General features: G+C 36.4%; 4 protein-coding genes across 4 annotated transcripts in view; 1 reads left to right on the forward strand and 3 right to left on the reverse strand.

The window, feature by feature from the left end:
• LOC141825054 (protein FAR1-RELATED SEQUENCE 5-like) overlaps positions 1 to 3,031 on the reverse strand; it is a gene marked incomplete in the record, with an annotated part of 4,214 nt that extends 1,183 nt beyond the window's left edge. The window contains 3 exon segments of the mRNA XM_074712427.1: positions 1,963 to 2,178; positions 2,574 to 2,662; positions 2,745 to 3,031.
• On the reverse strand, positions 7 to 1,428 carry LOC141825055 (uncharacterized). Its single transcript, XM_074712428.1, has 4 exons — positions 1,255 to 1,428; positions 1,091 to 1,160; positions 163 to 255; positions 7 to 92 (listed from the first exon to the last, which is right to left on the reverse strand). The coding sequence occupies exons 1-4, from the start codon at positions 1,407 to 1,409 to the stop codon at positions 72 to 74; spliced, it is 339 nt and encodes a 112-aa protein (XP_074568529.1). The 5' UTR covers positions 1,410 to 1,428; the 3' UTR covers positions 7 to 71.
• A 200-nt stretch (positions 3,032 to 3,231) lies between the features above and the next one.
• On the forward strand, positions 3,232 to 5,521 carry LOC141824421 (large ribosomal subunit protein eL32z-like). The gene is made up of 4 exons (XM_074711705.1): positions 3,232 to 3,307; positions 3,505 to 3,599; positions 4,940 to 5,121; positions 5,213 to 5,521. Exons 2-4 carry the CDS (start codon positions 3,510 to 3,512, stop codon positions 5,340 to 5,342), a joined length of 402 nt encoding a protein of 133 aa, XP_074567806.1. The 5' UTR covers positions 3,232 to 3,307; positions 3,505 to 3,509; the 3' UTR covers positions 5,343 to 5,521.
• Positions 5,522 to 6,425: 904 nt separating this feature from the next.
• On the reverse strand, positions 6,426 to 15,187 carry LOC141824965 (type II inositol polyphosphate 5-phosphatase 15-like). Its single transcript, XM_074712315.1, has 11 exons — positions 14,347 to 15,187; positions 13,810 to 14,062; positions 12,873 to 13,671; positions 11,884 to 12,008; positions 11,095 to 11,179; positions 9,455 to 9,620; positions 9,287 to 9,324; positions 8,951 to 9,206; positions 8,717 to 8,837; positions 8,285 to 8,633; positions 6,426 to 7,136 (listed from the first exon to the last, which is right to left on the reverse strand). Exons 1-11 carry the CDS (start codon positions 15,161 to 15,163, stop codon positions 6,849 to 6,851), a joined length of 3,297 nt encoding a protein of 1,098 aa, XP_074568416.1. The 5' UTR covers positions 15,164 to 15,187; the 3' UTR covers positions 6,426 to 6,848.
• Positions 15,188 to 15,500: the final 313 nt, after the last annotated feature.

Here is a 15,500-nt window from a genome sequence, read left to right on the forward strand (position 1 = left end):
AAATATGCAAAAGATGACACACCTGCTCCCAAGTCCAATCAGACTGAACATTGGCAGATTCAAGTAAAGCTTTAAAAGCATTTTTTTGCCTCCTGAAGAAAGAACGTGTTACACTTGAACCATAACAAAAGAAGCATCCAACCTCAAAGATGAGTATCTTACCAGCTTATTAGCATAAGCTTGTTCATCAAATGCTTTATCATCAGATGACCTAGCATTGTCTTTCCCAACAACAGGTGTGGGTTCTTTGGGTTCCTAAAAAAATTATGAGATCAGCAAAAACATTACAATTTATGCATTTACAAAAGCGATTAGGCAGATAAGGCAAGAGCACTCAAAAAATAGCATTCAACAGAAGATTGGCAGGTCAGATAGAAAAAAATAAAAGATAAACCACATGCTTAGCTGCTGTGTAATGCAGAATGAATAGAAACTACACTGAAGTGTGCCACTAAAATTTTGGCCAACAAAATTAAAAAAGATCTAAAAGATTGGGTTCAAGGGAAAGATAAGATCCACACAACCAACCCCAATAGTTGGGACTAGCACAGTGATGCGTGATGAGCTTCAAAGCAATGAAGTAATGAGGTAGAAAAAATGAATGGTAAATCAAAGGATAGAAATTTGATTAGTCAATATAAATCCTAGTTTATACCACAGACCGCCATCTTTTGAAATCATGTTGAAGGTTCTCAAATAAATTGCCAGTTTAGCCAAAACAAAAAGGTTCAACTATATTCAGTTATTCCTGCTGAAATTTTGAATACCTCCTGTTTAATTTAACAACTAAATTCTTTTCACTATTCAGCCTTCATACAAACACTACATTGAAACCTTTCTTGCACTCCATTGTTTCACATAACCTACCCCAACCCTTCTCCGTCCTCATAATCATCCTGCAACTACAAGCTTTATAAAGCAAGTAGACTGAATGAATGTTTATAAAAAATCAATTTTAAGCTTTAGTTAGTAGAAGTTTTTGGAGCACAAATGGAAACCACCTGTAATTTCCTTTGCTCTATCGTCCATTATCCAAGCCCATATATGAAAAAGTTTAATCAAAGTATACTGTGCCAAGTTTTTGTCGTACCTCCTCTTCCTGAAAAGTTTCACCATGCACACCCAAGGTATTTGTGAAGGATGAGTTGTCTTGATTGCTCCTACAAGATACAATTCCATAATATAAATATGGGCATCAGTACAATAAAATAAAAATTAAAAAATGGTTGATCCTGAACACCAAATATTCCATACTTGATCTCAGTGGCTGTAGAATCCACAGCAACAGAAGTATGTTCAGCAGTTGCAGAAGAAGGAACAAGATCAGGATCTGAATTTGCAGGTGCGTGAAGATTTGATAGATCAGCTTCGTTTTCTTTTCCTACAGAAGAGCTAGAATTGATTCCCATGGATGTTTCTGCACCACTAGATGATTAGACAAGATCCTAACCTGAGCATTTCATAAATAAAACAAATAATTCTCTACAAGAATAGATTCTCTAAAGAATAACAACAAAACTTAAACTACATGAGCATTTTAGAAATTAAACAATTTATACATTACAAGGAAAGCTTTTTGAAGATAGAATAATAACAAAACTTAGAAATCATGCACTATATTATATAATACAAGCATAACAACAAAGAATAAATATCAATCAAAATTTATAGAGCTATCGAATAGTCAGAAGATAAATATAAATTGGAAAATGACAAAATAATAGTTATATAAATTGGAGCACGTGTATCTCAGTTGGTTCATTAATCAGACTAGAAAATAATCAAATAAGGATTATTTACACAATTCATCATAGGTTCTAACAGATTACAATTTTTTAAAACAAATATATTGCATAGCTTTAGCCCCGTTACAAATCCAAATACATCACATTTCAGACTTAACAAATTAAATGTCATTCTTAATATTGTGGGAGAAGAGAGCTTGCAGAGGAAGAGACAAACCTGAAGAGGTCCTTTACAACAAACATTCAACCATCAAATAAAATTTCTTGGGACACTGGCGTATGAAATCCTGAATGCTTCTTTAGACATATAAAAGTGTAAAGACTTGGATAATCCAAACTGGCTCAGATTATTGACTAATGCAATAGAGTAGAGTCACTTCTTGATTAATCTCAGCACATGACCCACAAGGTGCAGCGAACCTGTCACCAGAACCTGAAATGAATGGGCAAAAAGATGAGAAATATTTCCAAATACAGCATCCAGTCATTCTTTCAAGATACATGGTGCTTATTCTGTTCGACATCCTCTAATTTACATATAATACTCGTGTGCCATTTTTCAACATCTGTAACTTTTTATGTGTTGAATTGGCTTACGTAAAATCGCCAAATTCTTAAAACAAATATATTCATATTCTGAAAAACAAAGATGTGTAGTCCTATACAAGCAGGCACTTCTATGCACGGTGTATAATCTTCATGTAGCTTCAAGTATTTCCGAAGGTAGAACTGAGATTAACTGAATGAACTTGTGGTTTGTGGATTTTAGACACTACAAGAACAATTATGAAACGCTAGCTTTTGCCTAGAGCAGTGTTAATACCATACCTCAAATTGGATTAATATGCTTTGTTGAGGACTTTCCCTGAGCCACTTGATAACATATGGGAGAGAAGGAAAAACTAGGCTGCTAGAACCTGCACGTTTCAATTAGATATGAATCAATATGGATATCTGGTTATATATCAAAAGAATGAAATTTAATGGTGTCAAATCAACCTCAAAGCTTGGCGCTTGTAGCTGATGCGCAGAAGTGAGAGCTCTGCCCGGATGACGGCGACAGCAGCGTCTCCGCGGCGTATCGCCGACTGAAGGCGACGGTGACGGCGAGGGCGAGAAAACCCAACCTCGGGGCAGCGACGAGATAGGGACGACGGCGACGAGATGGGGAGGGGACGGGGACGGGGACTTTCTCGCAGAGCTGCGAGGCGACGACGGACGGCTCTCTCGGGGCGGCGACGAGAGGGAGAGGCGACGACAGAGAGATCGGGTGTGGTTAGGGTTAGGGTTCGGATCGCACGGGGTCTTGGATATTTTTTTTTTAATCGCTATATATATATGAAAAATACTTGCTAATATTTAAAAGTTGAATTAATTTAATTCTATAATTCAAACATCTAGTGGGCCTCGCCCAGGCCCGTTTACAGCCCGCTAGGGTACAGCCGACACCGCAGTAGCTCAATGGCGCATCGAACTCGCACCAGACGCCGCTCCTATTAAAGCATCTCCGCCGTCTAGGGTTTGCGCTTCGTGGCGGAGTTGGTACCTCGAAGTCGCGGCAGGTAAGCCGCAACGCCTCTCGTAATTCCCAGTGTTTCGATTTTTTTCAGTGTCGCGGTCTTTTGCAGATTTCTTGTTTTCCTCCAACGATTCAGAGCGAATCCATACTTTTGTTTGCTCTTCTTCTCGATGCTCCTTTCGTCTATCTTTGTATTACTTGAAAATGTGTGATTTTTATGAACTTTTTGGCGTTCCGTAGAAGAAATGGCGGTTCCTTTGCTTGCGAAGAAGATCGTGAAGAAGCGCGTCAAGAAATTCAAGAGGCCCCAAAGTGACCGCAAGATCTGCGTGAAGGTAAGTTTGCTTTGTTCGTCGCGCTCGATCTGTTGGTTAATTCACAAGCAATTAGCTTGTAAGAAGAGATTAAACGACGTGTTTGAACTTCTGTAAATTTATGATCTAGGGAAATTCTCATGATACCTAAACCTAATCGTTGAGCTTCTCTTTTGATCTTCTAGTTTGATAAATGGTGAATTGCTCTATCAAAGTTTTTTCATAGTTCTGATCTGCCATTTCATTTTCTTTTCCCCCTCCTCCTCGTAACATAAAATTTAGTTTTTAAAAAAATATCCATCGCTTTGCTCTTTTTTTTTGGTCCTAATCAGTTCTTAATTTTATCAAACTGAAATGATGTTACCTTATTTCAAGCAGGAGATCTGATAGGAAACCCTAGCTCCTTCCCTTCTTAGAAGTAAAGTTTAGAAATCTGCAAGGTCTCCCTCTTCCTTTCCTGCAAACCATCCACAAGTTCATAAAAGAAAGAAATGAATAGCCTATCATATACTGAAGTTGATCCTGAGTGATAATTCATTAAGTAGTTTGGAAGGTCAAGTTCATTTTACTCGAAATGTCGATTGTTGAATGAACAATGTCAATTAATTACATAAACTTTGATTGTGATTTATTGTTACTTAACAATACCTTGACTTTTGATTCCAGAGAATTAGAATATCTAACATCTAGCTGTTTTAGTGAACAAATTACCAGGTTACCATGCTGTTGTCTATTAATCCTTTCCCTCTAAAGCATTCACTTTCTCGCACTCTTTTAGTTCATACTGCATAAGTTATTTGTTTTCAAACAAATCATCAAACTTTGATTATTATCCGAGAGACCTACCCATGTATTGGTAACCCCCCTAGAGCATGCAAGTTCAAAATTCACATAGCGCATGCATGCGTGCGTTTAATCAGTGATGCTGGGTGTCGCGTTAGGAATCATCTCACTTTTTGAATTTACTTGATAATCAGAATGTGAGATCGTTGTAAGTTAGATACCTAATATATAAAGAAAATATTTTGATGAAACTTTTCTATTTGTTTTAATTTCTCATGTGTCTCTAGACCTTATGATAGTGTGGATGTTTGCAATTTACAAATAATAAACTCAATGAGATATTTACTTGTGAATAGTTCTTACATGTATATTTTTCATTGGAATTAGTTTGAATTTTCTTTTCAAACTATCTTTTTTGCTTGTAATTTTGAACACTATCACATGTAATCCCTGCCTACAATTCAAGTATTCAACTGTTCTTTTGCTTTGAATTAGTACACACTTAATGAAAGGGGAAAACCTATTTTGCATTTACCAATCAGTTCTGATCATATTTTTTTGGAATGTTCTTGTGATAGACAAATTGGCGTAGACCGAAGGGTATCGACTCTCGTGTGAGAAGAAAGTTTAAAGGATGCACGCTGATGCCAAATATCGGTTATGGTTCCGATAAGAAAACACGCCATTATTTGCCGAACCGATTCAAGAAGTTTGTGGTTCACAATGTCGCCGATCTGGAGTTGCTGATGATGCACAACAGGTATTAGGCATTCACTGGCGCTCGTTAGCCATTGTATCTATTTGAATGCAGCTCCCTAAACACTTACAGTTTGTGTATGAATTCTATTCAGAACTTACTGTGCTGAAATTGCACACGATGTCTCTACAAGGAAGCGCAAGCTGATCGTCGAGCGAGCTGCACAACTCGACGTTGTCGTCACCAACAAGCTTGCGAGGTTGCGCACCCAAGAAGATGAGTGATCCGGTCGGTCGTCACTGCTGCAGGGATATCCTGGCCTTCAAGTTGCTTTCATTTACCTTCTCTAAGTTGATGAAGACTGAAGTTTTAAGTTTAACATTGAAATTTTGATGCGTGTACCTTTACACATGAGATGCTTATATTTCTGGTCCTTGTGCTATTTAAATGCCTATAATTTCAATGAATTGTGATAAGAGTAGGGTTCATTTAATTTTATTTGATTTTTAACAATTCTTACTTTTTTGTAAGAATTGTGTATAAAGCTATGCTCCGAATGCAAAGTTTTGAAGAAAGGAACAAGTTTGGAAGTGAAATTTACATGTTTCTTTTTCACAAAATGCATCTTAAATTTATCAATGCCCTATAAAATTTTCAAACTCAGTAAAAAGAATGCAATGAAAACCATTGATTAAAAGTCTATTATGCGAGCTTAATCAATGGATAACATATAAGTAATCATATCTAGGATATGATGAATTGAATTTGAATCAGATTTTTAAATTCTCTATCTTTATTTATTATATTCATTAAATAAAACGTTATTTCATACTCTTATTTATATAAATATATAATGAAAATTTTTTATTTGTGTAAGTTTTTTTAGAAGGGTTCTAAAACATAAAATGTATTGGATTAAAATTGAGATTTTTAATTTATTTAATCTTTTGCATTGTTAGAATATCTATGCTCATATTCATTTAACACTCAAATTTTTTTAATATTTTTTTTCATTCCGTCTAATTATCATTATTCAATAAAAATATATTAAAATTAATATCATATAAAAAATATAAAATTCAACAAAAATAAAATCAACATTTATAAGTTACAAGATCAATTTTTTATTTTTTTAATTGATCACCGATGAAATAATATATATATTATTTAATCAGATATTCGAATTGGACATGTGTAAAATTTTATCAATCAAAAAATTCTCATACCCAATTACCAAATTATTTAATCAGATTCAAAAAAAATCCTTTCAAAACCTTCTCCATCTCCATTCAGATCGGATATTCAATTCTCAAATTTGAAGAAAATTATCATCCCTACTCATGTCACAAAAGTTTGATAAGAAAAAACTGGATATAGCAGTCTCATTAGTTCACGTTTGAATAGTGAAAAAAGCCAAACCAATTTATGAACAATATTACATATGGAAACCAGGCATGACACACAGGTATTTTGTTGGATCTCTACAACATAAGAGGGAAAAAAGGGATATCTAATACAGTAATCATCTTTAATGTATGAAAAACCTTAATGGATGGGATGCAAGTTGAGTAATCAATGGAGTTTGCATTGCATCAACAAGAATTAAAAAAAAAAACACACAAATGAGTACCTTCTCAAGAATTTCTTGCTAGTAGAATTGCTGGTACTGGAAGGAGTATGATGGCTTTCTGTACATACGTTCGAGAACAAAAAATCAAGTCCAGAAGATGTGAATGTGGGCTTCAGATATGTAGTCTTAGGATTGAAAACACACGGAAGAAGTCTGCCTTTCAAATAAAATTTTGGGAAGTCGATGTTGATACACCTCTAGATCCATTATGTGTGCTCGTGGATGAACGATGACGTATGTGGATCGAAAAACTTTTTACCTCAGTTGAGTAGTTGCCTGAGATGTCGACTATCAATGTTGCTACTTTGTCCATAGAATCCACATCCTGCCAGTTTTGCTGCATTCTGTGAGTTTTCTCATCTAACTTGGAGACAATATCAGTGTCCTTGTACTGCATATATAATTCCACGATTTGGCCAGGCTTGATTGTACCACTTCTGGGATTGACCTAGAAAAAACATAAGCAGCACCAACATTTTGAAAGCAATCTCAACCAAAGATACCAATCTGGAAAATGTATCGAGAAAACTACTCATGATAAAATAAATATTAGAAGATTAGCTTTCAAAGGTAAAAGAACACCTAAAAAATAAACGAATTACAAATATCTTCATTTTAGGTTGTATCTCACTTAACCTCAGTGGAGTCAAGTCAGCAATGGTGAGCAGTAGTGAAGCAGGAGGCTGTTGATTCTGTGTTTATGTGATGTGTACTTCAGATAGAAGGTGGCAATGAATGATGCACAGTGAATGGGTCAGGTATTGTATCTCGATCGAAAGGGTAACCAGATTATTGTGGTACTCTTCCGGTATTCAGTCGTATATCTGAACTGGCTAATGTCAGCTCCTAATATAACCACCTTAAGACTTGCTCCGCATTGTCATAGTCCTCTGGGGAATGGATGAACTATGTATCAGATGCATTCCAAACCCCGGCCAATAGTGCAACCAGAGAGTGCAATCCAAATGTCTAGGCTTCGCCCGACTGGAAGTAAACAGCCTTCCCCCTGTTTGCCTACCAGAAAAATCAGGGCACAATTTATGCACACTTAGAGGCCGACCTCAATATTTGTCGCTACTGGGATTCAAACTCTAGTCCTCTTACTTGTTCCCTTAAGTATTTTACCATTACACCACGCTAGTGGGAGCTTACAATCCTATTTTTGGCAGAAGGAGAAACTAAGACACTTCCATTTAGAAACTGCCATAATGCAGACTGGGCCTAACCTAGTTGTTAGATAATTAAAGGAAAGATATACCTTATCTCAATAGGTAGACTTAATCAGGTTTAAGGATTACAAACACGAGTTGTGATTCTACACATTAATAATAATGATACAATATTTCCTCATTTTCCCAAATAATACAACAGCAAAACTGCCAAATGGCATATGCTATGAAAAAATTTGATTGCGTTTCTCAATGAATCTAAGTTAATGTTCTCTTTTAAAATTCTCTATTTCTGTTAATATAAATTTATCAATATTCTAATATTAACATGGTGACAACAAATATGACCAGACAGATCACAGATTATATCCGAGAAGCCTACAAATCTGGAAGTACATTCAACTGCACACAGGAAGAAATAACTAACCTCTAGCCAATCAGGAAAACCAAAACAACATCTTGAATAAAGCCCAGAAATTTGTTCACTCTCGTTGAGACTCGCCTGAGTTTGGACAGATAATTGAAATATGGCTATGTTTCTTCTGCATTTATTAGTGACTCTCAAAACAGTTATGTCATAACCTTGCAGAGTAATGTCGCTGCTGCTAAAACTAGTTTCCGGAATACTGTCAAATTCTTCTTTCAAGCTACTGGAATCAAGTATTTCTCCAAACTTTTGCCTCCTAGTTATTTCATCTACGTGTGCAATACTAAGAGAAAATATGCCTTTCACAGGTTTGTGATCGCTTCCTGTCACATCCATGCAGGAATCATACCTGAGATATTGAGATGTTAGGTGGAATTGTAATGGCTAGAACCTACTCTAGAGTAATTTTGGAAAAATAAATAAAAAACTTACATAAGAATAGAAGAGACTACAGGGCAAGCTAATGAGCAATCAGTCTCTGAATCACGACTATCACGAAACAGTATCCTGTCACACCAAGCAGGAATACGCTTCTTTTCACTCAAGTCGTATCCTACAAAAAATGAAAGTTAACTTCTTCAAAGTTATTTCTCCTCATTCATTGCAAGCATATTTGTTGAATATTAAGCACAATTTTTGCCAATAGAAACAATTTTGCATTTCTACCTGATAGTTCTGTCTGGTCTTTTTCAAATTTATATGTTGGAGGGAACTTGATTTCCCCTTCCTGAAATCCCTGAAAAACTCTTCCTGCCTTCATTTCCACTTGGAGCTGATCTTTTGCCAAGAGCAAGTCAAAGCGCCTTTGAGAGATCAAATACACTGCTTCTTCATATGTGATGCCTTCAAGCCTATAGTTGAAATCACCCAGAAATACAACCATATTGGCTTCTGATAACTCTGGTGTTCTACCATAATTGACCTGCGATACAATGGTTATAGCTTCTTCTAATATAGTACTGCTTTACAAAAAAAAATTATGAAAAGAAAGACACTACATACATTTACTCCATGTTGCATATGAACAGCAGAATCACCACCTGCAAGGAAAATATAATTTGCCAGAATGAACAAACTTCAGATGTAGCTATCCAGAAGCATGCAACTGCAACTGCTACTCCATAAAAAGTGTTATATTACCCATACCATAACTAGAAAATATATACAAACCTGTTGCAGCATTAAGTCCACTTGAAATACGGCTGAAAGTCATTGTTCGGAAAACATGATCAAAATCAGCATTCCGTCGGTTCACTTGCTCCAAATGTGCAGCAAAATGACAATTAATAAAGCATATTTTTCGATCATAAATTCTCATCCTCAAAGCTACAGCTCCCTGTCATCAAACAATTTACAAATGCACCTAAACTTTGCGATTTGAGAAGATTCCAGCCAAGGATTTATTTTGAATCAAAAAGACCACAGGAACACACAAAAAAGGCTTATTAGATCCAAGAGAATCAAAGACACAAAATACCTAATAGGTCAAGAAATTATACTATAATCCTCCACACTGTATCTAATGTTGAAGCAAAGCCACCTTACATGATTGATACAAATTTTAAACTGTATCTAAAATCTTATTTACTTGTATGAGACAATCTTAATACAAATTTAAAACAGCATCCAAAAGCTTAACTACATGTATGAGACAGATTAGGTCATAATAAATTATTTAAAAAAAGATGATAAGGTTAAATTGAAAGAGCAAATGTACAGTTATTCATGCAAATAAAACTGGTCAATTACTGAATTAATGACCAGAATATTCGATGAACATAACCTACTTTGTGGTACCCAACTAAACTCATATTCAATTAATAGAAGGCAAACCCAAAAAAACCCTTGATGGTACTACAACATAACAAGGATTTGTATCATCTTAATATGTGATTGCTCTTTGGATAACATACCAAAGCAGAAATGATACAGAATTCAACAAAAATAAAAGCTATTGGATTTTCAAAAATTGCCTTCATCTAGTTGTACTCTTGCAGCAACGACAGTCAACCAATAAACATAAGACAACAAGAGCTCACACGTTAACATAGCCATTCAGGACATTTATGATCAGCAAAAACAAAAGATGAAGCAAGTTCGGTTACGCCTGAAGAAAATTTATAAAATAGATAGTAACTACAAGATCAGGCAATTAGGATCAGGATATTAGATTTCCAACAAAAGGAGCTGGAGAAACTGCAACTTGGAATAGAGAACATAAATAATAAAAACAAATCAACTGTAGAAAATTTAGGAACTAGATAATCCAGTAATAAGCATAATGAGATTAGATTTTAAGCCAAAAGAACTGGAAGTTGGCATAGAGAAAGCATCTTCTACTCAGCAATTCCCATCAAGGAACTTCATTATTGTTAGATTATCAATTAATCATATGTTGAATAGGTTAATTCCCACTACAAGGTGTTACATTTACATCCTATATGTATGTTGTAATAGTTCGTTATAAATAACAACAACAACACAATATTTCATTCTTCTCAACTAATACTTTAGTTCAGAATGTTATAAACTTTATTCTTATTTTCCAGTAAAATGGGCACATCATATAATCTTTGTATTTTTAGATACAAATAATTCATTAAAAAGTTAAGAAGTTTGCATAACAGAAGTTATCCCCCCAAACTCATGGCAATATTCTTTTAGGTATTATCAATTACAATTCTGCAATGCACAAAAGAACTGTTAGTCAGCATCTAAATCCCTTCAAACAAAGTGAATGAATGCACAATTCCACCACAGAAATAATATTATTTAAAAAACATAATAAGTATGATTATTCTCATAAGTACCTTGTTCCCAATTGCACGGCCAAATCCACATGGCACAGCTGCTGCATCAACATCACCAATATATGACCTAAGATTCTTTCTAGCCCTTTGAAAAAGGAAAACATTTACTACATAATTATATGCAGACAATTATAACTAACAATTTTTGTTTAGAATTACTTGCAAGTCGCATGCGACCATAACTACAATACAAGAGTACAGAACCTAGTTACCATAATTATGAGAACTGAATCTAGGTCTTTTTACAGACTCTAGCATACAGTGTAGTATGAATTCAGGTGCCTAACACCACAGTTTTCTAAAATTGTGCATGGTCAATAAGGATGTCTATGTTCGACTCAGGGTTTCAGATGCCTGACAGATCTGATCAAGCTCTAAGTCACTAGGTTATAGGTCAAAGGGTAAATTCGATTGATGGAACCATGTGTTATTTCATAATATTTAAATATAGACATTACATGATCTTATTATATAATTTAAAATGCTCAAAAATCTGAAAAAAATGAAAAATCAATTGGATCAACTTAGCTCAAATTGGTTTGACCAACTCAGTCAAATCAGCTAAGGTTAATTCCACTTCTGTCAAATGAAGTGAACCAGACAACTTGGTTTGACCGACTTAGTTAAATAAGCTCAGTTTTCAGCATCTGGTACCTTGAAATTTTCAATTGAAATATGTGGCTCAGACTGAGTTTTAGAATTATGATTGAAATTGAACACAAAGATTAGACTCAACAAGAAAAGGTAAAAGTAAATCATAAATGTTCATGCTGGAAAAGGCTAACTCACCATACAGCAATAAGTAACCCAGCAAGCTGTCTTGAGCCAATAAGCTCAAAAGGAGCACCTTCATCTAAGATTTTCCCAATTGCTTCCAGCCACCATTGCCCATTAGCACTACCCTCAAGTCCTACCTAGATCAGAATGTACATGTTGGAGACTTACATGAATTAGCATACTACAATTAACTATCCAAACAGAAGTTAACTGATTAGGAATTAAAATACTTTCAAAATGATATTAACAGATTCAAATAGAATGTGAAATGTATCAGTTTGGTAAAGGATTATTAATGCAAAATTTAATAAAGAAAGTTTGCAATTATTTAAGCCTACTACTGAGTTGGCCTTAAACATTTTAGAATGTGTGAAGAAGTGGTGCCACTCTGTAGGAAAACAGGGAACAGACTAGATAGACCTTGATACCAAATTGAGTGGAAAACTTGTATCACGTATGTTTAAAAAGGATTTACAATCAATGTATTTATACACAGGTAAATAAACAATTCTCCTAAAGATTAAATAAAATAAACTACTGGCTAAATTAATATTTTATTTTATTTTATTAAAGAGGCATTCCCTTAAGGGGGCGTTAACATTTTCTGAATCTTTTGTTTCTCTATCTTCTCTGGCCTTTGTTAGAAATAATGGGTTTAATGACCAAGTATTAAGGGCAACCTGGTGCACGAAGCTCCTACCAATGCATAGTCCTAGGGAAGTGCCCTTATACCACGTAGAATTTGGGAATATGAAATATTGTGGCTCGAGCATTATGAGATTATTGTTACATAGGGATTATAGACTCATGATAAAATCCTTAATCTAAAAGTACTACCCCATTAAGCTAATACCTATTACATATAGTTGAAAATTCTAGGCATGTATGATGGTACTTTAGCTTTGCTCATTTCATGATCAAATTGTGAAAAAGCATTTGAAATCATAATAGGAGAACTATAGATTAATAGCAAGTGCCCTAATAATAAAGGTGCCTCTTACAGTTTCTTTTGCAGCAGCCATTGCAAGAACACCAGCACCCATTTCCACCTCTTGCAAACCAACAACAACAAGTCCAACCTGAGGAGTTGCATTACCAAGCCAACTGATAAGTGAATCAGTGTTTGCTCTTTCTTGTCCAACATTCCAACTTCCCACCAAAATTCCAAAGTTCTCTACTCTTGTATATAAACTATTTATGCGAGATAGCTCAGATTGAAATACGCTATCAAGAGGTCCTGGGGATGACATGTGCCAACCACGAATCCCACCATGGTTAGCTAATGTAAAGAGATAAGAACCCACAACAGCCATTCCTATTATTGGGTTTCTATGAGCAATCCATCCTCCAAGCAGCTTTCCCTCAATATTAATGACCTGGATAGTGCCATCCATATAGCCAATCCACAATCTTGTCCCAAATGTACAGAGACATTGAATGTAAGATGAATGATGTTGAACTTCCTGCAACCGATGACCGTGCCTATCCCATTGAATGAGCAAACCATTTGCACATCCAGACCAGATCATTCCATCGACAGCAATAGTTAGTGCTTCTGTTCTGCGATAATCATCACCAAATGCACTTTTGGCTGCAGCTTTCCTTACAGCACCAGCAGCTTCCAACAGTACATGCCGTGATCGCTGGAAGAAATTAATAGCCTTCTTTGAAGCAGAGGATAAGTTAATCCTCATATCACCACCCTCTTCACATGAATTTTGGACTTGCAATGTGTCAAATCTAGTCTCAACCTGACCATCTATGTTGAAGACTTTTAGAAGCTCCTTTGTATTAGCATCCCTGTAAAAGTGGACAAGAGTAGGATGAAGAAAAACGGATAGCCATTGATCAATTACTTGTGTTTGTGAATAGAAACAAAAACATATATGCAGATCAGCCTCAATAAAGTGGTCAAAAAGAATAATATTGAAATGATACCAAAGAGCAAATGAGAGGCTGCTGGAGCTCCACACTTTTGAGTAGAAATTATCAGACAACAGACATTTAATATCTGCAGTAGGCAACAAACACATTCCTCCAACAGTAGCCAAGCTCCTGAGATCAACAAAGGATCTTTCGACTAAAGCTGAAGCCCTCTGTCTATCTTCCTTCCTCAGAGAGAAAGCTTTAGATATGATTTTCCAAGACCAAGCTGTTATAACTCCACCTTCAGAACCAGACCATAGTTCACCTGGAATTCGTAAGGGCATAAATCACACTAATCAGATATAGACTATTTTACCAATGATGAATTATTGATAACAGAAACCCAAAAAAGAAACTAAAAGGATAGAATTGTAGAGTTGGACAAATTGGATGCGTTGATAGTTTAATATGCCATAACCTAGTGCTCTAGTAGCAGTGGCATTAAAAAGTAGTCAATGTGATCCTCATTATTCTCGACCAAAGATGATAATGCATGTCAAGCATAAATAAAACATGAGAAAAAAGGAGATCTTTGTGAACAAAAATAACCGTGTGAAGTAAGGGTCATTGAGAGAACAGGTGATCGATGAGCCTGCCACGAAAGAGAATATGCTAGATCTCTCCCATTCTCCGGTCCCAATTTCCTCGCCTCAGACTCGGACTCCTCCATTCTCCAAACGCGAATCCTCCCGTCCTTGTGACCACTGCACACAAACCCACTACTTGGATCAACCACCAAACAGATCGTCGGCGACGTAAAACAAGATTCCACGAACGGCGCACTCTCCTCATCACCCCTCTTCGGCTTCCAAGAACCAAAACCCCGGCGTCCAAACCCTTCAAACGCATCAGCAACGTTCCAGACTCGAACGCCATTCTCCATCCCGGCCCAAAGCTGCGAACCCGAGCCAGCGATCGTCCGGATGAAGCATCCTACCTGAGTCTCCCGGAGGGGGTGGGGCCTCAATTCGATCGACGGCGGCCTTCTCCGATGGGCGGCCATGCCAGTGGATTCAGGTAAGGGATCAGAGAAGGAGGAAGCCGATGAAGAGGGGCGAGCGGGGCCGCGGTCGGAGATGGATGTAGATGTGGCTGCATCAGGAGCAGGAAGACCGGTGCAGGGGTAGGAGTACAAAGGGTTGGTCGCGGGGTTAGCGGTGGAAGGGGGATCACCTAGGGTTAGGCGGCCTAAGGGATTCGGGTCGTCGTCGGCGAAATCGCGGCCGAGGGCGGATCGCCCCTGGGAAGGTAGAGGCTGCGGAGCAGACCTCAGTGCGGCGGAAGATGAAGAAGCGGCGGCGGTGGCGAAGGAGTCGGTTATGAAGCTCCAGTCGTCGTCGTCGTCGTCGATCAAGCTCTGCTCCATTTGGTGTGGCGATGGAGACGACGACCGAGAGAAGTGGTTAAGCGCTTAAAACTGGTTAATGGTATTTTTATTAAAATTGAGTTCGGCTTTTATAGGAAGGTTCTAGATTTTATCGCGTGGATATAAATGGACAAAATACGAGAATTTTTTTAATGTATTTTTTATATAATTTTAGAGAAAAATTAAAAGGACATTTTTTTAATTTTTCGATATGTACTTTATTTTTTAAAATAATATTTAAAAAGGTACTCCATCTTTTTTTTATTTCAAAAATATTTATAATTCAACGTAATCGAGCCAAATTTTATAATATCTAAAATAATCAAATCAAAAATAA

The sequence above is a fragment of the Curcuma longa genome, chromosome 3 (genome assembly GCF_044706935.1).
Source record: "Curcuma longa cultivar G26 ecotype Majalengka, Jawa Barat chromosome 3, ITB_CL_G26_1.1, whole genome shotgun sequence".
Lineage (NCBI taxonomy): Eukaryota > Viridiplantae > Streptophyta > Magnoliopsida > Zingiberales > Zingiberaceae > Curcuma > Curcuma longa.

Bases quoted from the DNA above. Each gene is read 5' to 3' on its own strand.
- LOC141825055 (XM_074712428.1), bottom strand. From the start codon at position 1,409: ATGGGAATCAATTCTAGCTCTTCTGTAGGAAAAGAAAACGAAGCTGAT. The intron at 256-1,090 runs GTACGACAAAAA...TAATTTTTTTAG, and splicing joins AAACTTTTCAGGAAGAGGAG to GAACCCAAAGAACCCACACC. The intron at 93-162 runs GTAAGATACTCA...TTCTTTCTTCAG, and splicing joins AAGCTTATGCTAATAAGCTG to GAGGCAAAAAAATGCTTTTA.
- LOC141824965 (XM_074712315.1), bottom strand. From the start codon at position 15,163: ATGGAGCAGAGCTTGATCGACGACGACGACGACGACTGGAGCTTCATA. The intron at 14,063-14,346 runs GTTATTTTTGTT...TACGAATTCCAG, and splicing joins AATGACCCTTACTTCACACG to GTGAACTATGGTCTGGTTCT. The intron at 9,207-9,286 runs GTATGTAGTGTC...ATTGTATCGCAG, and splicing joins ATATGCAACATGGAGTAAAT to GTCAATTATGGTAGAACACC.
- LOC141824421 (XM_074711705.1), top strand. From the start codon at position 3,510: ATGGCGGTTCCTTTGCTTGCGAAGAAGATCGTGAAGAAGCGCGTCAAG. The intron at 3,600-4,939 runs GTAAGTTTGCTT...TTCTTGTGATAG, and splicing joins ACCGCAAGATCTGCGTGAAG to ACAAATTGGCGTAGACCGAA. The intron at 5,122-5,212 runs GTATTAGGCATT...AATTCTATTCAG, and splicing joins TTGCTGATGATGCACAACAG to AACTTACTGTGCTGAAATTG.